The 25472-nt window shown below is 53.0% G+C and overlaps 2 protein-coding genes across 4 annotated transcripts; one reads left to right on the forward strand and one right to left on the reverse strand.

Annotated features, from left to right (window-relative positions):
- Nucleotides 1-991: 991 nt before the first annotated feature.
- Nucleotides 992-4311, reverse strand: Lrcol1 (leucine rich colipase like 1). The gene is made up of 5 exons (XM_048340718.1): nt 4213-4311; nt 3864-3994; nt 3639-3762; nt 3358-3522; nt 992-1093 (listed from the first exon to the last, which is right to left on the reverse strand). Exons 1-5 carry the CDS (start codon nt 4309-4311, stop codon nt 992-994), a joined length of 621 nt encoding a protein of 206 aa, XP_048196675.1.
- Nucleotides 4312-22303: 17992 nt separating this feature from the next.
- Nucleotides 22304-25037, forward strand: P2rx2 (purinergic receptor P2X 2). 3 transcript variants are annotated; one of them, XM_048340929.1, is made up of 11 exons: nt 22304-22484; nt 22737-22872; nt 22964-23035; nt 23120-23195; nt 23266-23362; nt 23518-23598; nt 23691-23829; nt 24142-24272; nt 24402-24492; nt 24660-24725; nt 24804-25037. In XM_048340929.1, the coding sequence occupies exons 1-11, from the start codon at nt 22309-22311 to the stop codon at nt 25035-25037; spliced, it is 1299 nt and encodes a 432-aa protein (XP_048196886.1). In that variant the 5' UTR covers nt 22304-22308. The 3 variants fall into 3 exon arrangements, with proteins under 3 accessions (XP_048196886.1, XP_048196887.1, XP_048196888.1); XM_048340930.1 differs by lacking the exon at nt 22964-23035 and having other exon boundaries at nt 22309-22484; XM_048340931.1 differs by lacking the exons at nt 22737-22872; nt 22964-23035 and having other exon boundaries at nt 22309-22416.
- The last annotated feature ends 435 nt before the right edge of the window (nt 25038-25472 follow it).

Consider the following 25472-nt stretch of genomic DNA (forward strand, 5'->3'; position numbering starts at 1 on the left):
TGAATATTACAGAGGATATAGCTATATCTATCTATATCTATGAAACCCATCAAAAAGTGTTACATAGCTGAGCGCTGGTAGCTCAACACCTGCAATCCTCGATACTCAGGAGGGTGAGGTCTGAGGATCATGGTTTGAAGCCAACCCAGGAAGGAAAGTCTGTGAGATTATCTTATCTCCAATAAACCACTCAGAAAAAGCTGGAAGAGGTGTTATGACTCAAATGGTCAAGCGCTAGCTACCTTGAGCACAAAGAGCATTGCACAAATACACACACACACACACACACACACACACACACGTAAATATAAAACCCAAAGGTATTAGGTTTTCTGGGAGAGCATAAAGCAGAGTATCTGAGTGCCCAGCTAGATTTACCTCCCCTGGTGCGGGGATGCTAAACTTACCCCCTTTTCACCCTCTCCCCTGGGCACCGGACTAGTGGGCAGCTAAGGTGGAGCAAAGGGCTAGCCTAAGGTGCAGGTGGCCAAACGAGATCCCCTTTTCCTCCCTCCTTACCCACCAAGGAAGCCGGGCGCAGACGGATCTCAGAGACGCTTCGGAGAGCAATCCAATTTAATCGGGAGGGGCTTACAGTAATATAGTAGTGATGACGAGGATTGAGCAGGAGCTGGCGATAGGCTGGCGCACTTGTCCGTCCAAGAACAGCTCCCAAGGACCTCCCTCATGGGCTAGCGTCACTTCCCATAGTACCGCCCTGTGGGCAAAGCCCTCGAAAGGAGAGCACAAGTGCTCACTGGCGCAAGGTGGGGGATGGTCTCAAAGCTACCCCTTCTGGTTCCAGACCCAGAAGGAGATAGGTGTGGCTCACTTCCACACTGCCCCAGGGCTGGGGGAAGGGCGGATCTCGGGAGCGCTCTCCTCACCTTTCCCCCCTTAAGGCCAAGATGAATCCCCAACATCTGAGCTGAAAGAACCAACACCCACCAGATGGAGTGGAGGACTCACCAGAAAGAGAGGAGGAGCAGGCTTATTTCAACAGGGTTCTGGAAAGCAGCGGCTGGTACAGTGCACGGAGGCCCCAGTGTTCAGGGCGCAGAGCCACGCAGCGGAATTGCTGTAGGAATGGTGGCTGCACAGGAGGATGAAGACGCCACCTCATAAGCCCACCAGGAAGATGGAGAAACACAAAGAGAGCGTGGCTGTGGGAACCAGTCTCCCACACAGCAGGTGTGGCTATGGCCAGCAGGAGGAGTTGTAGCCAACTTCCTGTCTTGAACCTTGCACCTGGCCTTTACAGCTGTAGGCAATTAGTTTAGGGAAGATGTCTCAGTGTTTGTGTTTGTTTTGCCAGTCCTGGGGCTTGAACCTCAGGGCCTGAGCACTGTCCCTGGCTTCTTTTTGCACAAGGCTAGCACTCTACCACTTGAGCCATTGCACCACTTTGGGCTTTTTCTGTGTATGTGGTGCTGAGGAATCGAACCCAGGGCTTCATGCATGCAAGGCAAGCGCTCTACCACTAAGCCACATTCCCAGCCCAAGACGTCTCAGTTGGGAGCAACCAAGTGACTGTTTTCATCTACAGTGATAAGACAATTCTGCAGAACTGGTATGGAAAGTCCTAAGGAGGGGCGAGTGGCAGCTCCAGCGAGGAGCGGCTCCCTCACGACAGCGCCCGGCTCCTGAGCTTTCTCTCCACAGGCTTCCCAGGAAGGCACTGCAGTTAAACCTGCCCTCCCTCCCTCCTTTCCTCCCTCCCTTCCTCCCTCTCTTCCTTTTTTTTTTCTTTTCCTTTCTTCTTCTTTTCTTTCTTCTCATCTCCATCTCTGCTTTTTGCTGGTTATTTTGGAGACTGCCCAGACTGACTTCATGCAGCCTCCTGAGCAGTTGGGATTTAGGGCATCAACCCTGGGTCCCTGGCAGTTCCATGACAGTTTTTGAAGAACACAGCGTTCAGATGGCTTGCTCATTCATCCAGTGATGTTTATTCATATGCCGGAATTAAGTGGCATTGGAGCCTGCTGAGCAGGGAGCATGGCTGGGCAGGGAGCACAGCTGGGCGGGGAGCACGGGGCAGGCAGGGAGCACAGCTGGGCAGGGAGCACGGGGCAGGCAGGGAGCACAGCTGGGCAGGGAGCACGGGGCAGGCAGGGAGCAAGGGGCTGGGCAGGGAGCACAGGGCGGGCAGGGAGCACAGGCTGGGCAGGGAGCACGGGGCAGGCAGGGAGCACAGCTGGGCGGGGAGCACAGGGCAGGCAGGGAGCAAGGGGCTGGGCAGGGAGCACAGGGTGGGCAGGGAGCACAGACTGGGCAGGGAGCACGGGGCAGGCAGGAAGCACAGCTGGGCAGGGAGCAAGGGGCTGGGCAGGGAGCACAGGCTGGGCAGGGAGCACGAGGCTGGGCAGGAAGCCCGGCTGGGCAGGGAGCACGAGGCGGGCAGGGAGCACAGGCTGGGCAGGGAGCACAGGCTGGGCGGGGAGCACGGGGCAGGCAGGGAGCAAGGGGCTGGGCAGGGAGCAAGGGGCTGGGCAGGGAACACAGGGCGGGCAGGGAGCACAGGCTGGGCAGGGAGCACAGGGCAGGCAGGGAGCACAGCTGGGCGGGGAGCACAGGGCAGGCAGGGAGCAAGGGGCTGGGCAGGGAGCACAGGGCGGGCAGGGAGCACAGGCTGGGCAGGGAGCACGGGGCAGGCAGGGAGCACAGCTGGGCAGGGAGCACGGGGCAGGCAGGGAGCAAGGGGCTGGGCAGGGAGCACAGGCTGGGCAGGGAGCACGAGGCTGGGCAGGGAGCACGAGGCTGGGCAGGAAGCCCGGCTGGGCAGGGAGCACGAGGCTGGGCAGGGAGCACAGGCTGGGCAGGGAGCACGGCTCGGCCCTGGCTCTCCAGGCCGCCCGAGGCAGCTCTGCTATCCCGTCGGCCCCAGCCGTCTCCGCGGTCCTTCACTATGGGAAAGACAAAGGCGGAGATCCGTGGGCCGAGGGGCCGGGGCGGACGCGCCCCCCTGCGGATTGGGGGAGCTCCGGCGGCCCCCCTCAGGACAGCGGGGCGCTGACCCTCGAGTGGGCCGGGGCAGGAGGGTGAGGAGCCGCCACCCTTCACGGAGGAAGCCGGAGTCGGGGGGCCGCTGGAGCCCGAGCAGCGCGGGGTGGGAGGGGGGAGGGGAAGGGCAGGTCCCTACCCCCACGCTGCGGGTCCCTCCCCTCCCCCCCGCTGGTCCCTTCCCTCCCCTCCCGCGGGTCCCTCCCCTCCCTCCCCCCACGCTGCGGGTCGAGCAGCCCGCGCTAAGCCCCGTGGGCCCCTGCAGCCCCGCTCGGGGTCGGCCACCACTGGGGCCCGGGGTGAATTTCCCGCCTGGCCTGGAACACAGACACCCTGGGGCCTCTGGGGCTCCCCCACCGGGCTGTGGGACCCCGCGAGGCCGCCCGCGCCCGCACCCACCAGCGGCAGGCACTTGGCCAGGAACCCGGTCCGCGGGCGGCAGCGCGTGGGGCTGGTCTCGCCCACCTGGATGCAGCACTGGCTCCGGCACTCTTTGTGTTGGTGGCACAGGAAGCCATCGGGCTGTGGGCGGGGAGAGGGGGAGGGCCGGGGGAGGGGGAGGGGAGGGCGGCTCGGTCAGACCCTCGGAGCTGCCTTCCTCCCCCCGACGGGGCGGCCGGCCCTCCCCCGCGGCCCACCTTGCGCCAGGACACGCAGTTCAGGATGGCCTTGCGGGTGCAGTAGGTCCCGGACACGATGCTGTTCTGCACGCAGCAGTCGCTGTAGCATTCCTCGTGGCGGGGAGCACGAGTGGCCGAGGGGCTGCGGAAGGAAAGCAGCCAAAGCCATCAGCTCCCTGCTGCCTGGACCCCTGCGGCCCCGACCCCCTCCCCCGCGGCCGCGACCCGCCCTCCGCAGGCCACCCCACCTTCCGCCAGGGCAGGCACTGCTGGAAGAGGTTTGGGGTGGTACAGAACTTCTGCGGGTTCTGGCTGGTGCGGACGCAGCAGTTGGTCTGGCACTCAGAATTATCTTTGCAGGTCTCCCCGTTCTCCTGCAACACGCGGGGCACAGCAGGGCGCTTTGCTTACCAGATCAAGGGGGACCCAGTGCCCCCCCAAGGCAGCCCTGCTCAGGAAGGCCTCAGCCCTCCTGCCCCCCCCCTTGGTCAGCTGCCCTCCCCCATCCAGGGCCCTGGCCTTAGCTTCCTCAGTGGAAACTTCCCATCCCGGCAGCCTGGTATTGGGGCCAGGGCCAGGGCCTAGCACTCACCTTGTGGGACAGGATCACGGACTCTTTCCTGCTCTGCAGAGACGCAGGCGCCTCCCAGGGCAGCAGCAACAGCAGCAGCAGCCCCCCTGCAGCAGACATGGCGACTCCGGCCTGTGGAGGTTCCACGAGGGGGTCTCACCCCGGGACTCAGAGCAGGCCTCACTGCTGCCCCATTCCCCTTTCCTTGCAAAACAGGTTTTCACTGGACTAATAAACCTTATTTTCTGAGCAGCTTTGAGCTTACCGAGAAATCATGTAGGAAATGGAGTTCCCCCAGGATCCCATGATGGCGTTCTCTCTCCCCCACACTCGCCTTCTCCCCTGCCTGGTTTTTGACATTTCATATTAGCAGGGCATTACACATGCTGGGTGCATGTCCCTCCGGCCCAAGGCTCTCACCAGCTGAGCCAGGCTGCACTCTTGTGCTGGACTTGCTGGGTTTGGGCAGATGTAGAACAGCATGCCCACCAAATCTCCCACAGACCCCACACACCTCCTCTCCCCTCTGTGGCTCCCGGCAAACACTGATCCTTTTCCTGTCCCCACTGTTTGGCTTTTCCAGATGTCATGCAGTTGGAACTGTAGAACCTTTCAGATTGGCTTCTTTCACTTGGAGATACACAGCTCAGTGTCCTCTATGACTTTTCCTGGCTCGATAGCTCATTTCTTTTTAACATGGAGTGGAAAAGGACTTAATCCTTTCTCTGAGTGATGTGTGCCCTTCGTGAGTTTAAGCAAGAATATTGTCTGCAGCAAGTGGCCTGCAAGTCTTTCCCATCCAGACCTTGCTGCTGCTCTTGGAGAGGCCTCCCCTGACCAACCAAGACAAAAACCGGGCTTGCCAACCAAGCGCCAGTGGCTCACACCTGTAATCCTAGCTACTCGAAAGACTGAAATCTGAAGATCAAAGTTCAAAGCCAGCCTGAGCACAAAAGTCCCTAAGACACTATGTCCAATTAACCAAGAAGGATAGGCTGGACTGGAAGTGTGGCTCGATGGGTGGAGTATTAGCTGTGAACAAGACAGCTGAGTGAGTGTGAAGCCTCCAGTGCACATCCAGATACTGGGGCGGGGGGGAGACAGAGGGGCTGGAATGTGGCCTAGCGGTGGAGTGCTTATCTAGCACGCATGAAGCCCTGGGTTCGATTCCTCAGCACCACATATATAGAAAAAGCCAGAAGTGGCGCTGTGGCTCAAGTGGCAGAGTGCTAACCTGGGGAAAAGAAGCCAGGGACAGTGCTCAGGCCCTGAGTTCAAGCCCCAGGACTGGCAAAAAAAAAAAAAAGTCACTTGCTATCATTGGCAAACTATGGATTTCCTAAGATTAATAATGCTGTTAACTAGTGCAGGACAAGCATGTCCAGGCCTCCCTCAGACCTGTCTCCCCAGTGCATAGAGACCCTCATCGCTGGGCTGCCTCAGTGACCATCACGCCTGCCTGCGCGGACTCTGCACAGTCCCCGAGGGGAACAAGGAAGCAACTCACAAGTGGGTGAACCCTAGCTCCACTCCTCAGCCAGTGAAGACGCCAGGCTCCATGCCCGGGACACAGGGCTGGGCTGCCACGGTGGGAGGCACCACGGACCAGCTGCCCAACTCGGGAAGCTACCAGACAGCGGTTACCAGGGAAGAAGTTTTCATAAATGATTTGGAAAAAGCTGGCCACATGAAAAGCAAAACAGGCTGCAGCCCAGATGTGAAATACAAAGCCTGAGGGAAGCCAAGGAGGGGCAGGAATTAATGTGGTCTCCCTCCACCCGCCTCTGCCGCCGCCGGCTGCCTCCATGGCTGTGGACGCTGGCCCCTCCTGATTCCTTCTCTTAGGGCCTCATCTGGCTACCAGCCTGGGTTTCTTCCCAACCTTTTCTCTTCAGTGTTTCCTGTTTCTTTGTGTGTCTTCACCTCTGGTGATTACGTGTTGTGGGTGGTCTGGATTCCGTGTGTGTGTGTGTGTGTGTGTGCGTGCGCGCGTGCGCGCATGTGTGTGTTGTGGGGCTTGCACTCAGGGCCTGGGCACTGGTTTTTGAGTGGTTAATTGGAAATAAGAGTCTCACAGGGGGTAGAGGGGACTGGAAATGTGGCTTAGTGGGTAGAGTGCTTACCTAGCACTCTGAGGCCCTGGGTTCAATTCCTCAGTACCATATAAACAAAAAGAAATAAACCATTTTTAAAGAGCCTCATAAGGATTTTTCTTCTCAGGCTGGCTTTGAGTCATGATCCTCAGATCTTAGCCTCCTCTAGAAATACAGGTGTGAGCCACCAGTGTCCAGCAAGGATTCCATAATTCTAAGAACAGTGTTTGTTCATATTAGCAAGCAGTTAATAGGACTAGACTCGACCTCAGGTCTGTCCCCTTAGATGATGGAGTGCCCAGCTGACCTCATGTCTGTCCCCTGGAGGAGGGGGTGCCGCCTGACCTTGGGACTGTCCCCTTGGAAGAGGGGGTGCCTGTTGACCTCCAGTCTGTCCCCTTGGAAGAGGGGATGCCGGCCGATGCTTGGCCCTGCGCTGGGGCCCTGAGCCAGGGTGGGCAGTACCCTCTCAGACATGGAGCCTGGCATGCCAGGAGGGACCACCAAGACTGGAAAGAGAAACTGGTATCCGTAAAATCCTGGACTGGGGTTAGGGAGGGGGTGGCTGAGGTAGGGGGCCAAAGCAGGAGTGAGCGGCTGGGGCTACGTGTCACTGCGTTCAGCTGGTACCACTCACACTGGCATCGCATCTAGGACTCAGAACCTGGAAATTCACAGGCCCCTCCCCCACCGCGCGCCCTCAGACTGCACAGGCCACCTTAGAGCGAGCAGCCATAAGAACACCAGCAGATTGGCTCTCGTTCTCACGCATGTCTAGGGGCACACTGTTCTGTGCCGACTTGGGTTATCTCCTGTTAGAAGCTGCCGAGAGCAGGGCCAGTCCAGGGCCATGCAGGTCAAAGGCTGGGAGGAAAGATGCTGTTCCCAGGCTGTGCCTCGCCAGCCCTGAGCGGAGCAGAGGCCGGTATGGGAGCAGCCCACTCGGGACAGCAGCCACCACACAGCATGATTGGAGGTCCTGTCCCACGAATGTGAAGAGAGAGCCATCCACGGACCCTAGGAATTTTTTGGTGGCCTGTGGCCTTACAGCTGGGACAGCTACCACATGGAGGGAAGTCTGTGGCAACACTGGTGGGAGACCTTGTGCAGCTACAGCTGCTGCCGCACAGGGAAACACTTCCGGGGGCGGGGGACTTAAACTCAGTGCATCGACTCTGCCCAAATATCTGATGGCCAGAGCTGCTTCCTTCTGGGAGCTATGGGAGAGCCCCTTCCACTCCTGCCTCGCCCATGGCCAGCCAGCCCCCTCTGCATCCCTGCTGAGTGGCCTCACCGTCCAGTGTTCTCTCCACCCATCTGAAAGGAGCTGAGCCACTCCCAGAGTACTCAGGTTGCTCTGGGCATGGCAGAGCATCGCAGCAGAAACATGCGTGCCCTTGTAACCTGGGTAGGTTCAAAATGTGAAGCACGTCGAGATGCTTAAAGTCAAGAAGGAGGGGGGAGCTCCAGCGCCGCGGGTTCCTCGGCCAGCAGGCGCATGGTCACATGGTTCCACCGCACGGCGGCCGGCGCAGGAAGCCATGCGAGAGCGGGCCCCGGGGTGCGTGAGCGGCGCCTTTGCGTGCCGTGCGCGGCGCGGGAGCCCACCCCTCCCTCGAGGAGCCGGCCCGCCGCCGCGGCAGAGTCTGGGTATTATGGAGGAAGGAAGATGGCGCCGCCACAGTAGGGAGGCACCCCAACTCGCTCCAACTGAATAGCGAGCTGGGAACTCCAGCACCCAACACCCCATCAAGAACCCAGCAAAACCAGCAGCCAGAAGCAGTGGAGAAACGCAGGAAAACAAAAAGGAGTAAAAAAGAAGAGCCGAAAACCTACACGGAGCCGGAGAATCTACGGGGCACCCTCCCCCCACCAGCCGACCCTGGCCCGAACAGGGCCAGGCTGGGAAAGGGGACCCGGCGATCGGCAGACCAACTGCCAGGAGCACAGAGTCCAGACAGCGGGACTCCACGAACACCAGGGAGAGTGCGGACCAAGACACACGGTGACGGCGGTGACGGGAAATTCGGGTCCACACCGGGAACGGACGTAAGCGGCTGGGGAACCCAGCGGTGCATGAGGGGAGAGCCGGGGACGCCACCATGACCTTTCACCACACCACAGCACTCCACCCCCGAAGGACCAACAGCGGCGCGGGACACACACACAATCCAGGACCAGTGAGTCCCCCGTTACCCCCTCCCCCAACGGGAGATCAGCTATCAGAGACCCAAACCCTACAAAGAAGCTAGATCTCCCTCCCTCCCCCTCCCCACCCCGAGGGAACAAAGAACCCCCAAATCAGGTGGGAAGCTCCCATCAGGCGCTGGGAAATCACAGGAGTTTAGCAGGGGAAGGGCACAGGAGCCCCAAGGCCGCCCAGGAGCCTGAACTGGCCGAACCGGCCCTGCCCCCTTCCCAACAGGGGCCGGGGGGACGGCCGGCAGTGCAAGCCCCACCCGAGGCGCCTGGATCTCGTGGATTTTTACAACTAAAATCACAGGTGCTGGTGGACAATACCAGCACAGCAGGGACACCTGGGCCTGATCACACATCCCCCTTGCAGTGGAGGCACAGTCTGAGGGCGCTAACCCGCACCTGGACAGTTGATCCCACTGGGCCCCACACATACTGCCCTCCACAGCCGACTTGTGGGAGGGCGCAAGCACAACCCAACAACCCGGGGCTCGCTCTGGTAGGCGTACCCCGCTCAGGTGGACGGGGCCACAGCGGCAGTGCCCATGGTAGTGGGCACACAGCGCACAGGTGGGTGGGGCCCCCGGCGACAGCGCCCACTCTGGTAGGTGTACCCCGCTCAGGTGGGCGGGGCCACAGCGGCAGCACCCGCTATGGTAGGCGTGCCTACACAGGAGTGCAGAGCTCTCCATTGGCCTGTGCCCACTCAGTTTGGTGCATTTCGCACAAGTGGGTGGGCCACACCCCAACAACACCAGCCCCAGAGCGGTCCATATAGGAAGACGAACTGCCTGAGAGGTGAGCTCCTCTGACCAAGATACAGAGTGGAAAAAAGAACCAAAGAAGAGATAAGCCTCCACGCCACACTGAATTAGCGGCCAACAAACCCCCAACAGGGGCACGCACAGCACAGCGGCAGGACACTGTCCCGCAGAGAAAGACACAGAACCTACCGGCCCCCAAGTGCAGGGAGAGTGACCACCTCAGCAACAACCGAGAAGTTCACGCTCACCCATTGGGAAGCAAGGTCCAACAGCCAAACCCAAACCCAGAGCCAGGACACTAGGGCATAAGGCTCCCACTGACAGACCAGCGAGAGCCAGCACAAAACCAAACCAGGGAAGCCACCCACAGATCTCCAGATGTGCAAATCACAAAGAAATATAACACAGTTCATCAAAGGGCAAGCCAACTCACCAGCTCCAAAAAGCAGCACGACTGAAGAGGAGATGGAGAATAAAAAAGCAAATGAGGCCATGTTAACAGAAATGATGGAAAGTGTCAGAAACGAAATCAGAAAACAATTCCAGGAGTTTAGAGTGGAAGTCTTGAAGGACATCCAGGAAGCCAAGAAAGAAATGGAAGCAAAAATGGATACAATGCAAACCTCCGTTAAAGAAGACCTTAACATCCTGAGAAGTGAAATGCATGAAAAAATAGATTTAAAATACAACTCTTTAAAGGAAGAAATTTCCACGATCAGAGCTGACCTGACAACCATCAATAGCTCTCTGACATCCATAAACGCTGCAATTGAATCCACAGCACAAAGAATTGACCATATGGAATCCAGAATCTCTCGCTTGGACGATGAAGCAGCCGAAAACAACCAGAAAATTACCACACTCCAAGAAACGGTGAAGCTTCAGGGCAGACTAATCCAGGAACTAATGGACAAAGACAAGAGATATAATCTGCGCATAATTGGAATAGAAGAAGGAGCCGAATACCAGAGCAGAGGGCTTCATCATATTTTCAATAAAGTTATTGCAGAAAACTTGCCCAATCTCACAAGGGACCCCATCCAGGTAACCGAAGCCTATAGGACACCTGGCAGGCCAGACCCCAGAAAAGCCACCCCAAGGCACATAATATTCAAGACTTCAGATCTCAAGAATAAAGAGCAAATTCTGAATGCAGCCAAAATGAAGAAAGAAATTTTCTACAATGGGAAGAGGATCCGAATAACAGCAGACCTCTCCACACAAACCTACCAAGCACGAAGTGAGTGGAAGAACACCATCCAAGTTCTACAGGCCAACAATATGCAAGCTAGGATTAAATATCCAGCAAAATTGGAGTTCACATTCGAAGGGAAAACCAGATCTTTCCATAGCAAAGAAGATCTAAAGGAGTATGTGAATAAAAAACCAGCCCTACAGCGAATTCTAAGAGGGGAATCCCAAGCAACAGATATCATACAGGACACACAGACAGAAACAGAAACAGAAAGAACAGCTCACTAAAGACAAGGAAAAAAAAAAAAAGAGGAAAAAACAGCCCAACAAGAAAATGAAAGGAGAAAAAACACTCTTATCCTTGATATCTTTGAATATAAATGGTATAAACTCTCCGATAAAGAGGAGCAGACTGGCAGAATGGATCCGCAAACAAAAAATTGGCATCTGTTGTCTACAAGAGACCCACCTTACAGCAAGGGACAAAAACAGGCTCCAAATGAAAGGATGGAGCAAGATCTTCCAAGCAAACGCACCTACCAAAATGGCAGGTGTAGCCATCCTGATCTCAGACAAGCTGGACTTTTCATTAAAATCAACTCAAAAAGACAAAGAAGGACACTACATTTTAATACAAGGAAAAATCCAGAATCAAGACATCACGGTGATAAATGTATACTCACCGAACAAAAGAGGCCCCACATATGTCAAGCAAATTCTCACAGAATTACAGAACAAGATAGACACAAACACAATCATAGTGGGAGACCTAAATACCCCACTCTCCCCAAGAGACAGATCCAACACCCAGAGGATCAGCAAGGGAGCTGAGGACCTAAGTAACACCATATCCCAAATGGATCTGACAGATCTATACAGAATCTTCTACCCTACAGAGACCCAATACACCTTCTTCTCAGCAGCACATGGATCATACTCCAAAATAGACCATATCATAGCCCACACAAAGAACCTCAGCAAATACAAAAGTATTGACGTCATCCCATGTATTATATCTGATCACAGTGTGTGGGCTCTCTCTCTCTGGACTTCCCCTCGCTTGGGGGGGGAAGGGCTTGTCCTCCCCTTCCTGGGTGGTCCTCTATCACTCTCACGTGGGAGCGATGGCCACAGGTAGCCTCGTCTCTCTCTCTACTTCCCCTCGCTTGGGGGAGGAAGGGGCTTGTCCACTCCTTCCTGGGTGGTCCTCTATCGCTCTCACGCGGGAGCGATGGCCACAGGTAGCCTCGGTGGCGTGTGGTCACAGGGTGCCCCAAAACCGCCAAGAACGACACAGATGCGTGGGCCCCTGGAGAAAAACCTCTAGGGCTTCTGTTTATTCAAATGAGGAGCCTCCCAGATATACCCCAAAGGCGGGCACAAGAGAGGGGCCCCTGATTGGTCCCAAGGAGCTGTCCCTCAAATGATGTCAGGAGACTTCCTTTGTTGACAGAGGTCCAGCCCCCTATGGATGGGCCCCTGGGGTATCCCTCCGCCATAGCACCCGTGCTAGCCCCAGGGACAGGGGCTTCTCTTCCTGTTAAAGACAGGAAGGGGAGGGATAGGCCGAGGTCAGCTGTGGCCCCTTAAAGGTGCAGCTGACCCCAACAACAGTGGATTAAAGGTAACCCTCAATAACAATGGTTACCACAGAGGCTATACACATTCTTGGAGGCTAAACCCCACACTGTTATCCAACACTTGTGCCACAGACCAAATTAAAGATGAAATCAATGAATTCATAAGCCACAATGACAATGAAAATACATCACAAAGAAACCTGTGGGACACAGCTAAGGCAGTACTGAGGGGCAAGATCATTGCCCTCAGCACTCACATTAAAAGAATGGAAGCAGAGCAGGTGAATAACCTCACGGTGAAACTAAAACAACTGGAGAAACAAGAAATGACCGAATCTAAATCGACTAGGAGGAGAGAGATCACAAAGATTAAAGAAGAGATAAATCTGATTGAAAATAGAAAGACCATTCAACAAATAAATAAGACTAAAAGCTGGTTCTTTGAGAAAATAAATAAAATTGACAGACCCCTTGCAAGACTTACAAAAAAAAAAGAAGAGAAGAAACTCATATATGAAAAATCAGGGACTCCACTGGAAAAATTACAAGTACACACGATATTCAAACAATCATAAGGAGCTATTTCCAGAACCTCTATTCAGTAAAAACAATAATTTTACAGAAATGGATCAATTCTTAGAGAAGTATAAACTTCCCAAACTGAACCAAGAAGAAATAAATCAACTAAATAAACCAATAACTTACAGTGAGATACAGGAGGTAATCAAGAACCTCCCAACAAAGAAAAGCCCAGGCCCAGATGGATTCACCAACGAATTCTACAAAACCTTTAGTGAGGAGCTAATACCAATACTCCTCAAACTCTTCCGCTAAATAGAAACAGGGAGAAATTCCAAACTCATTGTATGAAGCTAATATCATACTCATTCCCAAACCAGGCAAAGACCCAACAAAAAAAGAGAACTACAGACCAATATCACTAATGAACACAGACACAAAGCTCCTCAATAAAATATTAGCTAACAGAATCCAGAAACTGATCAAGAAAATTAGATATCATGATCAAGTAGGCTTCATCCCACAGTCACAAGGATGGTTCAACATCTGTAAATCAATCAATGTAATTCACCACATAAACAGAACTAAAATCAAGAATCACATTGTTATCTCAGTCGATGCCCAAAAAGCCTTTGACAAAATACAACATCCATACTTATTAAAAGCTTTGGAGAGAACAGGAATAGATGGAACATTCCTCCAAACAAAAGCCATATACAACAGACCAACTGCTAACATCATATTAAGTGGAGAGAAACTTAAATCATTCCCCCTAAACACTGGAACAAGACAAGGATGCCCACTCTCCCCACTTCTTTTCAACATAGTGCTGGGATCCCTAGCCATATCAATAAGGCAAGAGGAGGACATCAAAGGGATCCACATCTGCAAGGAAGAAATCAAGTTATCCCTGTTCACAGACGACATGATCTTATATCTGAAGGACCCAAAAAACTCAGTCCCCAAACTCCTACACCTAATAAACCATTTTGGCAAAGTAGCAGGATACAAAAATCAATCCACAAAAGTCAGCAGCTTTTCTGTACATCAGCAATATACAAACAGAAAAGGAAATTATGGAAACAATTCCATTTACAATAGCCAAAAAAAGAATAAAGTACCTAGGGATCAACTTAACCAAGGACGTGACGGACCTATTTAATGAAAACTATAAAAATCTAATAAGGGAAATCAAAGAAGACACAAAGAGATGGAAAGACCTCCCATGCTAATGGGTAGGCAGAATCAATATAGTGAAAATGGCCATATTGCCCAAATTGTTATACAAATTCAATGCAATCCCTATCAAAATCCCAGTCACATTCTTCACTGAAATAGAGAAATTAATCCATAAGTTCATATGGAACAGCAAAAGACCTAGAATAGCCAAAGCAATTCTAGGCAAAAAAAAAGCAGTGCAGGAGATATCACAATACCAGACTTCAAGCTCTACTACAGGGCCATCATAACAAAAACAGCCTGGTATTGGTATAAAAACAGATCGGAAGACCAATGGATTAGAATTGAAGATCCAGAAATAAAACCGCACTCTTACAGTCAGCTGATATTCAACAAAGGACCTAAAGATACACAATGGAATAAACATAGCCTCTTCAACTACTGGTTCTGGGAGAACTGGGCAGCCATATGCAGAAAACTCAAAGTAGACCCAAGCCTATCAACATGCACCAAGATCGACTCAAAATGGATCAAGGACCTCAATATCAAACCTGAATCCTTGAAACTACTGAAGGACAGAGTAGGAAAGATGCTAGAACTTATAGGCACAGGAAGGAACTTCTTGAATATAGTCCCAGGGGAACAACAAATAGGGGAGATACTCGACAAATGGGACTACTACAAATTAAAAAGTTTCTGCACAGCTAAGGACCTAGCCACCAAAACAGAAAGACAGCCAACCATATGGGAAAGGATCTTTACCAGCACAGCAACAGACAAAGGCCTAATATCTGTCATCTACAGAGAACTCAAAAAACTAAGCCCCTCCAAGCCCAATAAACAAATTAGGAAATGGGCAAAGGAGCTAAAGAGAGACTTCACAAGAGAAGAAATAAAAATGGCAAAGAAACATATGAGGAATTGTTCAACATCCCTGGTAGTAAAGGAAATGCAAATAAAAACAACCCTGATATACCACCTCACCCCAGTTAGAATGGCCTACACTCTGAACTCAGACAACAACAAATGCTGGAGTGGTTGCGGGGAAAGAGGAACCCTTCTCCATTGTTGGTGGGAGTGCAAATTAGTACAACCACTTTGGAGAACAGTATGGAGGTTTCTCAAAAAGCTCAATATACACCTACCCTATGACCCAGCCATACCACTCCTAGGCATCTATCCTAAACAGCAAGTCCCAAGATATCAAAAAGACATTTGTACTTCCATGTTTATCGTGGCACAATTCACAATAGCCAAAATATGGAAACAACCCAGATGCCCCTTCACAGATGAATGGATCCAAAAAATATGGTACCTTTACACAATGGAATACTACATAGCGATTAGGAATGGTGAAATATTGCTATTTGCAGGGAAATGGTCAGAACTCGAACAAATAATGTTGAGCGAGACAAGCCTAGAACACAGAAAACAAAGGGGCATGATCTCCCTGATATATGACTGTTAAGAAAGGGAGATGGAGAGACAGTAGAGACCAGGTCTGTGAAACCAAAAACTGCTTGTCAAATGGTATTTCCCACAGGATTGGGGCAGCGACCCAACAGTATGTAACTAAAACCAAACAACTACTCAACATATAAAGGTCAAAAATTGACCTCTCAGTGGAATACAATAGCTCAAAAGCTATGTATGTACGTTCACATAAGACTACTGTCGACATATTGTCTAATATCGACATTACATTTAAAGCCCTAGGCGAATTTTCTTGGGCTTGGCCACGTGGCTACTGTATATGTTCTTAATACATTGTATATTGTATATATGTCTACCTGACCTAGAGAAGGGAAAGAAAAACAGGGCGTAAGATATCACAAGAAATGTACACACTTCCCTACTATGTAACTGTACCCTTTTTGCACAACACCTTGTCAAAAAAAATTGTGTTCAATAAATAAATAAATTAAATTAAAGAAAAAGAAGGAGTGGGGCTTCAGATACAGGAAACTATGATTTGAGGCACAGCCCCATTCTGAGGCTGAGTAGACAGCGCAGGGCTGCCTTGCAGACATGCTTTGTGTTTGAGGGTCTGCCATGGGACTGGTGGTCCTGGCAGAGCCCGAGATGGCCACCATCTGACTACCATCTGCTGAGGACCTTCCCTTCATCACCTCCCATCTCTATATATGTTATCTTTGGTTCGAGAGCAGGCCGTGAACTCAGTGCCTGACACTTTCACTTATTGGCTAGCACTTGCTCTACCAACGAAGCCACTAAGCTCTGCCAACTCCCCAGCTTGAACTCGGCCTAAGCGCTGTCCCTGAGCTTCTTTGCTCAAAACTAATGTTCTACCACTTGAGTCACAGCTCCACTTCCAGATTTGTCTTCATTTTAGTAGAGATAAGTGCCTCATGAGGCCAGGTGTTGATGGATCATGCCTATCATCCCAGCTACTCAGGAAGCTGAGATCTCAGTTCAAAGCTGGCCCAGGCAGGAAAGTCTATGAGACGCTTACCTTCAATTAAGCACCAAAAAGCCAGAATTACACCTGTGGCTCAAGTGGTAGCCTTGAGCAAAAGAACTCAGGGAGAGTGGTCAGGCCCGAGTTCAAACCCCACAACAAAGAAAGAGAGAGAGAGACACACACACACACACACACACACACACACACACAGATAGAGAGACAGAGACAGAGACAGAGAGACAGAGAGAGACAGAGACAGACTCTCATGGGCTTTCTTGCCCAGACTAGCTTGGAACCTTGATCCTCAGATCTCAGCCTGCTGAGTAGTTGGGATTATAGGCATGAGCCACTAGTGCCTGGCTTCAACTTGAACTTTTTTCTTTTCTTTTCTTTTTTACTGTAGTGGGACTTGAATTCAGAGACTGAGTGCTGTCCTTGAGCATTATCTACTCAAGGTTAGCACTCTACCAGTTTGAGCCACAGCTCCACTTCCAGTTTTTAGGTGGTTGACTAGAGATGTGAATGTCACAGACTTTCCTGCCCAAGCTGGCTTCACATGGCGATCCTCAGATCTCAGCCTCCTGAGTAGCTAGGATTACAGGCATGAACTACCAGCACCCAACCAACCTGAACATTTTTTGTTTTGTTTTGTTTTTTGCCAGTCCTGGGGCTTGAACTCAGGGCCTGAGCACTGTCTCTGGCTTCTTTTTGCTCAAGGCTAGCACTCTGCCACTTGAGTCACAGCGCCACTTCCAGCTTTTTCTATATATGTGGTGCTGAGGAATCGAACCCAGGGCTTTCTGTATATGAAGCGAGCACTTTACCACTATCTTACCAGCCCCCAACTTGAACATTTTTAAAGTCCATACTTGCCATATTCGTTCTGTACTTTGAATCAGGATTTTTTTTTTTTTTTTTGCTAGTCTTAAGTCTTCCCATGCCCTGACAAGTTCCCAGGCCCAGTTTCTGTTGTGGGCACGGTGTGCATGACTGATCAAACAGCCCACACCACACAGGAACACGCTGAGAATCCCAGTGCACAAAGGCCGCATCAGTACTGGTCACAAAGTTGCTCACGGTGGTCTACCCACCCAAATGCGCATGGATGGGTAAGTGAAATGTGGTCTACATAGACAAAAAGGAAGGGAATTCTTCCTGCATGCTACAATATGGATGAGCTTTGAGGATACCATGCTAAATGGAGAAGACGGCCACGCATGGATAAATACCTCTGATCCCACTTAGCTGAGGTCCTAGAGTCATCCAATCCACACCGGGTTGGGAATATGGCCTAGTGGCAAGAGTGCTTGCCTCCCATCCAATCCACACCGACAGTAGGATGCCACTGTGCCCTTACAATGCTGAAAATGGTCTGCTTTGTATTCAGTGTATTTCGTGAAAATGAACCAATGTCAGAAAATGAACACATGTTGTTGCAGTGCCTGAGGCACAGAGTTTGCGTGCTTGGAGATTCACAGCTGCCCCTCAGATTGAAATGTCCTCGTCAGAAGGGTCTCCTTTCTGAGACACGTACAACCTCTTAGATCAGACTTCGGACTTTTCCTTCTGCATCCGCCTTAGCTTGACCCCAAATGACCTCAACCTTCTAGACAAAAGCTGTGTGCCAACAACATCACAAATCCCAGTGAATGGAAGCTGATCAGCCCGGCCATGCCGAGATCAGCACAGTAGCAGGAAACCCCTCACCCGACAAAGAAGGGGTCCCCACACACAGTGCACCCTGGCCTGGGCCAGGACTGGGAGCAGCCCTGGTCAAAGGACTCTGAACTCATGGTGCCCATGCTAGTGTCCTCTCAAGCATTTACATGCAGAAAAGCAACTTCGCCCACAGAAGGTTAGTCAGGCCCGGGCTCCCGGGCCCCAGCACTTGTGGAACATCATTATTTTTTAAGTTACTAGAAGGGAAAGATCCAAAGCCCTCACGCCAACAAGTTAAGAACCCCCAGGTCATTGACAGTACATGAGAACACAGTGGCCCTACCTTCTTATATCAGATCTACCTGATCCTCTGTGTAAGAGTGAGACCAGCCAGACTGCACCGTCCAGAACAGACACCAGCCTGGCACAGAGACATCCTAGGTTAGTTGGGGGCACAAGGTGGCTCGCTGTCCCCGTGCCGGCTATGCTTCCTCTCTTCCATCCAGGGTCATTCAGGCCAGCTGCCCATCATGTGCACGGCAGGCTGAGTGTGCCCACGGACAATGCCAGTGCACACACCTCCGCGGGGCTCTGGCCACCTAGAGGCCTCTGCAGCAATTGGCCTGAAAGCCAGGGTGTGGCCAGTGATGGCAGCTTCCCTGGGTTCTGCCCCCATCTCCAACTCAGGACCAATCACAGACAGCCAGATAGGCTCTGGCCAGGCGCATGGACACTGCCCCCTCCTAGGACAACTCCTAGGGCGTCTGAGCTCTCCTGTTTGCAAACGTGAAGGTCCCCAAATTTCAGGGGGCCCTGGCTCCCAGGAGGAAGAGGCCAGGTGTGGGGCAGCTCACTCATTACCCCAGTGTTCAGGAGGCTGATGAGAGTGAGAATTTAAGACCAGTCTGGGCTACATCATGAGACCCTGCCTCAAATAGATAAAAATAAAGAAGTCTATGTTTATGGTGCTGCTCCAATAGACATGTATTGGCTGCTTATTTACTTGTTACATTGTGTGTGTGTGTGTGTGTGTGTGTGTGTGTGTGTGTGTGTGTGTTTACATGGTACTGGGGGTTAAACCCAGAGCCTTACAGATGCTAGGCAAGTGCTATACCACTTTAGGCATACCCCCAGTCATTAAGAAAAGAAATACATACATGGAGGAGAGCTAGAAGATAGTGCTTTGAAGCCAGCCTAGGGAAAAAAAAAGTCTACAAGTCCCTTCTCAATTAACCAGCAAAATACCAGACTAGAGGCATGTCTCAGGTGGCAGAACAACAGCCATGTGTGGGGGGGAAAAAAAGCTGAGTGAGAGCTTGAGGCCCTAAGTTCAAGCTCTGACACCAGCACAACATATCACCTGCAATTCCAGAAACTTGGGAGGGAGAGGCAAGAGCATCTTAAGTTTAAAGCCTAGACAAAGACCAGGCTTGAACTGTGATCTTCCTATCTCTTCCTCCTGAGTAGCTGGAATTGTAGGCATGTACTCCACACCTGGCTCTAATGATTGATCTTTGATAATGGTGCTAATATTCTCCAATAGGTAAAGAACAAATTTGTCTCTTTAACAAATGGTACTTGGACAACTGCTATCTACATGCAAAAAGAAGGAAAAAGGGGCTGAGAATATATATGGCTAGTGGCAAGAGTGCTTGTCACGTATAGATGAAGCCCTGGGTTCAATTCCCCAGCACCACATATATAGAAAGGACAGAGGTGGCGCTGTGGCTCAAGTGGCCTTGAGCAAAAAGAAACCAGGGACAGTGCTCAGGCCCTGAGTCCACGCCCTAGGACTGGCAAAAAAAAGAAGAAGGAGAAGGAGAAAGAGAAGAGAAGAAGAAGAAGAAGAAGAAGAAGAAGAAGAAGAAGAAGAAGAAGAAGAAGAAGAAGAGGAGGAGGAGGGAGGAGAGGAGGAGGAGGAGGAGGAGGAGGAGGAGGAGGAGGAGGAGGAGGAGGAGGAGGAGGAGGAGGAGGAGGAGGAGGAGGAGGGAGGAGGAGGGAGGAGGAGGAGGGAGGAGGAGGAGGAAGACAGGCTCCTATCTTTCATTATACATAGATCAAGTGGACCAATGTCTAACCTAAAACCATTAAAAAAAATTAGAAGGAAATGGAAGTAAATCATCAAGACTTTGGATTTGGAAGTACATTCCTAGAAATGACACCCAAAGGACAAGCAGTAAATGCAAAAAACAAATAAACTAAGCAGGGTGCTGGTGGCTTATGCCTGTAATCCTGGCTACTCAGTAGGCTAAGTTCTGAGGATTGTAGTTTGAAGCCAGCCCAGACAGAAAAGTCCATGAGACACTTTTTTCCTTCCTTCCTTCCTTCCTTCCTTCCTTCCTTCCTTCCTTCCTTCCTTCCTTCCTTCCTTTCTTTCTTCCTTCCTGTCCTCCTGTCCTGGGGCTTGAACTTAGGGTGTAGGCTTCTTTTGCTCAAGGCTAGCACTCTACCACTTGAGTGAGCCATAGCACTACTTCTGGCCTTTTCTGTTCATGTGGTACTGAAGAATTGAACCCAGGGCTTCATGCATGCTAGGCAAGCACTCTACCACTAAGCCACATTCCCAGCCCCTATGAAACTCTTATCTTGAATAAACTACTCAGAAAAAGCTGGAAGTGGTGCGGTGGCTCAAGTGGTAGAGTTCTAGCCTTGAGCAAAAAGAGGCTCAGGGACAATGCCCAGGCCCTGAGTTTAAGCCCTAGGACTGGCAAAAAAAAACAAAAAACAAACAAACAAAAAAAAATGAAATAATTATCAAACAAACAATATCAAGAAAAATAAAAACCTTTGAGCATCAAATGATATTATAAAAGAAAAGTGAAAAGAGGGCCTAGGAATGTGGCTTAGCAGTAGAGTGCTTGCCTAGCACGCATGAAGCCCTCGATTTCTCAGCACCACAAACCTCAGCCAGAAGTGTCGCTGTGGCTCAACTGGTAGAGTGCTAGCCTTGAGCAAAAGAGGCCAGGGACAGTGCCCAGGTCCCCAGTCCATGGACCAGGACTGGCAAAAAAAAAAAAAAAAAAAAAAAAAAAAAAGTGAAAAGACAAAATAGGATGAAATATTTGCAAATAATGTACCTACTAGGAGTTAATATGTACCAAATATGTACCTTCCATATAGATACATACACACACCTATACACACAAACACACATGCACACACACACACACACACACACATATTGCGGGTCCTGGGGTTTGAACTCTAGGCCTGGGTGCTGTCCCTGAGCTTAATTTCTGAAAGTGAAGGCTCTGCCACTTAAGGCACAGTAACACTTCCGGGTTTTTTGAGTAGTTTATTGGAGATAAGAGTCTCACAGACTTTACTGCCCAGGCTGGCTTTGAACCACGATCCTCAGTAGCTAGGATTACAGACATGAACCACCCGTGCCCAGCTCATGTTCTATATCTTAACAAAAAGACAACCAATTTAAAAATGAGCCAAGGACCTAAATAACTAGACATACCTCAAAAGAATTGATACAAATGTTCAGCAAGCATATGAACAGATACTCAGCATCATTACTCTCAGGAAAAAGGCCACCATGTTTTATACTCAGGTGATGGGCAAGCAAGTGAGTGGACCATGTGGTGGCAAGAATGTGTAGAAAGGAAACACTGAGACATTTTGGAAGGAATGTAAAATGATTCTGCCATTTAGAAAACTGTGGTGCTTCCTCAAAAAGTTAGAGAACTGCCATATGACACAAATTCCATTCAAAGGTATATGCTTCAAATGATTGAAAACAGTTATTCTGTTACAGGAAAAACGGTAGGTAGATGTAAAAAAAAAAAATTGGGGGGGGGGGGGGGGGACAAGGTTTCACTATGTAGCCCAGGCTGGCCTTGAACTCACATCCTCCTGTCTTAGCCTCCAGGGCACTGGGATTACAAACATGCACTACCATGTCTTGTTTTAGGCAAATTTAATTGAGTAGAATTTAATGGAGCAAAGAAGTACACACACACACACACACACACACACACACACACACACACGTTCTAGGATTTGTTACAAAGCAGCAAATGGGGTGGAGATGTAACAAGTAAGTTAAAAACCGCCGTGGTTGCAGCGGACAAGCGTGGCTCGGGAGTGGACTGGGAGCGGAGCTGGGAGCGCGGCAGCTGGGTGGAGGAATGTAGGGGAGGTCGGCTCCGAGGCCGACGCGGCCGCGCGGGGAGCGGGAGGCCCGCCAGGCTCGCGTCCCGACCCGCGGCCGGCGGGACCCGGGCTGCGCTCGGCCGGCCTCGCGGCTCCAACCGACGCCCGACGCCCTCTTCCCCGCGCCTCGCGGCCGGCCCACCTCGGGGCTGCGGGGGCTCTGCGGGGCCACCGGAGCTCCACCGGGGCCACCTGCGCGCCGCCCGCTGCCGACACTGGAGCCGCGGGCAGAGCGGCGGGGCCACGCCCGGGGAGGGGCCGGCGAGGCGCCGCCCGCCCGGCGCCCCCGGCCCCGCGGTCCGCCCCGCGGTCCGCCCCGCGGGCCAGGATGTCCCCGGACCCAGGGCGCCATGGCCACCGCGCAACCCAAGCTCCCCGCCGGGGCGGCCGCGGCCAGGCGCCTGGCCCGGGGCTGCTGGTCCGCGTTCTGGGACTACGAGACTCCTAAGGTGGTCGTGGTGAGGAACCGGCGGCTGGGGGTCGTGTACCGCGCGGTGCAGCTGCTCATCCTGCTCTACTTCGTGTGGTGCGCGGAGCCGGGGGGCGCGGGGAGCGCGGGGCGACCCGGGCGCGGGGCGACCGGGGCGTGGAGCGCGGGGGCGCGGGGCCGGAGACGCCGTGCGGGGCGGGGGGGGGGGGAGGGCGATGGGCTCCAGGGATGCTCGGGGCTGGGGTGAAGCAGGGCCGGGGGGCTCGGGAGAGGAGCCGGTCCGGAAGCGACCGTCCGCGCCGGCGGGAGCCCGGGTCGCCTCGGGAGCCGGCGCCGCCCTGCCTGCAGGTACGTGTTCATCATCCAGAAAAGCTACCAAGACCGTGAGACGGGCCCCGAGAGCTCGGTCATCACCAAGGTGAAAGGGATCACCACGTCGGAGCACAAAGTGTGGGACGTCGAGGAATACGTGAAGCCCCCCGAGGTGCGGCGCGCCGGCCCCCGGCCCCAGCCCGGTGGTGAGGAGGCCTGGCCGCGGCGGCCGCCCGTCCCATGCCTCCTCTTTCTGCACCTAGGGGGGCAGTGTATTCAGCATCATCACCAGGATCGAGATCACCTCCGACCAGACCCTGGGAACCTGCCCGGAGGTGAGGCTGGTTGAGCGGCCTGGGGGCCTCCGCTCCCGCAGCAGGGTGCCCCCCCCCCCCCGCCGACGCGCAGTCTCTCCCCAGAGCTTGAGAGTTGGCAACGCCGCCTGCCATTCGGACGATGACTGCGTGGCCGGGGGCCTGGACATGCTGGGCAACGGTCAGTGTGTAGCGGGGAGGTGGGGGCAGAGCTCTGCCCCCAGAAGCTCACAGCCATTGTCTGCCCCAAGGGCTTCGAACCGGGCGCTGCGTGTCCTATTACCACGGGGACTCCAGGACCTGCGAGGTGTCGGCCTGGTGCCCACTGGAAGACGGGGCCTCTGTCAGGTGTGCCAGCCCCGCGCCCCGCCTCGTGTTCCTGTCTCCTCACAGACCCAAGGCTAGATGGGCTGTAGGCAGGGAGACAGCGGGGCGCAGAAGGCACAGCACCTCCCGGACAGGGCGGGGTTGGGACCACTAAACCCCTGTCTGTGCCCCTGCAGCCAGTTTCTGGGTAAAATGGCCCCAAATTTCACCATTCTCATCAAGAACAGCATCCACTACCCCAAGTTCAAGTTCTCCAAGTAAGTCAAAGGGGAAGACTGCCTGGCCAGCCTGGGGGCTCCTGCCAGGAATGGGGTGTTTGGGGTACAGCTCTGCTTCTGCCACTCCTTAGGGGCAACATTGCAAGTGAGAAGGGAGACTACTTGAAGCACTGCACGTTCGAACAGGATTCCGACCCTTACTGTCCCATCTTCAGGTTGGGCTTCATCGTGGAGCAGGCAGGGGAAAACTTCACGGAGCTGGCCCACAAGGTGAGGGCACGGAGGGGTGGGCATCTTGGGCTCTGCTGCAGCCTGACATCCAGTACCTGTCTTAGCCGCGCCTCGCCCTGTTTAGGCAGGGAAATGTGATCTTCCCGACTGGCCAGGGTGCGCGTGTACCTGCTCAATTATTGACATCTGGCCCCACAGCAGGTGTTAGCCCCTCAACATGCCTCCAGGGCTCCATATCTAATTGTACCCCAGCACCTTTGGCTTGGAGCTGCCTGGAGGCTGGGCCCGGCTCCTCAGGGTCCTCTGCTGTCTGCCCTCCTCCATACTGCTCCCTTATCTCCTTCTCTGCAGGGTGGCGTCATTGGGGTCATCATCAACTGGGACTGTGATCTGGACCACTCTGAATCGGAGTGCAATCCCAAGTATTCCTTCCGGAGGCTCGACCCCAAGCATGTCCCTGCCTCTTCAGGCTACAACTTCAGGTACCTGTCCTAGGCTGCCTGGGTCCTTCACAACTACAGTGTGCCCTGGCTCCTCCGATGGGAGTGCAGGAATACTCTACCCCAAGGGTCAGGAAACCTGGGCATGGCTTCTTATTCACTCCACCCTAGGTTTGCCAAGTACTATAACACGAATGGCACCACCACTCGCACACTCATCAAAGCCTACGGGATTCGCATTGATGTCATTGTGCATGGACAGGTACACGCAGCTCCAAGACTGGGACCAGCCATCCCTGCTTGCCTTCCATGCTGGCTTCATCTAGGCCTGAGCTAGCACACCCCTATGTCCCTTGCTGCACCCCTTCCCGAAGTCATTCTTGCCCCAAGCCTGTGCCAAAGGTCTAAAAGCAAGCCTGTTCTCCCCAGGCAGGGAAGTTCAGCCTCATTCCCACCATCATTAATCTGGCCACTGCTCTGACCTCCATTGGGGTGGTAAGGAACCCATCTGTGGGCCTGGGTGGGGTGGAGGTCTCTGCCAGGCTCTTACCCACTGGTGTCTGCTGGCCTTAGGGTTCCTTCCTGTGTGACTGGATCTTGCTAACGTTCATGAACAAAAACAAGATCTACAGCCATAAGAAATTCGACAAGGTGTGTACACCAAGACATCCCTCAAGTAGCTGGCCTGTGACCCTTGCCCTTGTTCTGGGCCAGGGTCCTCCTCCACCCAGTTGTTACTCCCGGGACCAGCTACCTAGCCCTCCACCAGGCCAAGAGGGCCGACCTCGGGACAAGGGGCAGAGCTAGGCCTGGCCCCATTTCTGTTCCATCCAAGCAGATGGTGGATACTCTTGGTCAGCATGTAGGACAGAGGTGTTTCACCTTTGAGCATCCCCAACAGGACCCCACACCCACAAAACCCTGAAGGTTCAGCCCAACTCTGACCCACTTGTCCTTACTGTGCTGCAGACCTGGACCCATTAGGGCCCCAGAAACAGAGCCTTGGCTGCTTTGGCAGCTCTGAGGAGGACCTGCACACTTCAGTAGCCAAGTGTCTCCGTGTAGCTGGGAAGCAAGACCCCTATGCTCTCCCTCCAGGCTTGCCTTCCTCCCCTGCCCAGGGACTGTAGGGAGAGGCAGGGTCCTGCTGCTGCCCCCTCCCCAGCTGATCCCTTCACAAGACTCATCCCTTTCCTGCACACTCACCATCCTGTTTCCTGGACCTCGAGTCAGAACAGAGTT

The sequence above is a fragment of the Perognathus longimembris genome, chromosome 3, assembly GCF_023159225.1.
Source record: "Perognathus longimembris pacificus isolate PPM17 chromosome 3, ASM2315922v1, whole genome shotgun sequence".
In the NCBI taxonomy this organism is placed as follows: Eukaryota; Metazoa; Chordata; class Mammalia; order Rodentia; family Heteromyidae; genus Perognathus; species Perognathus longimembris.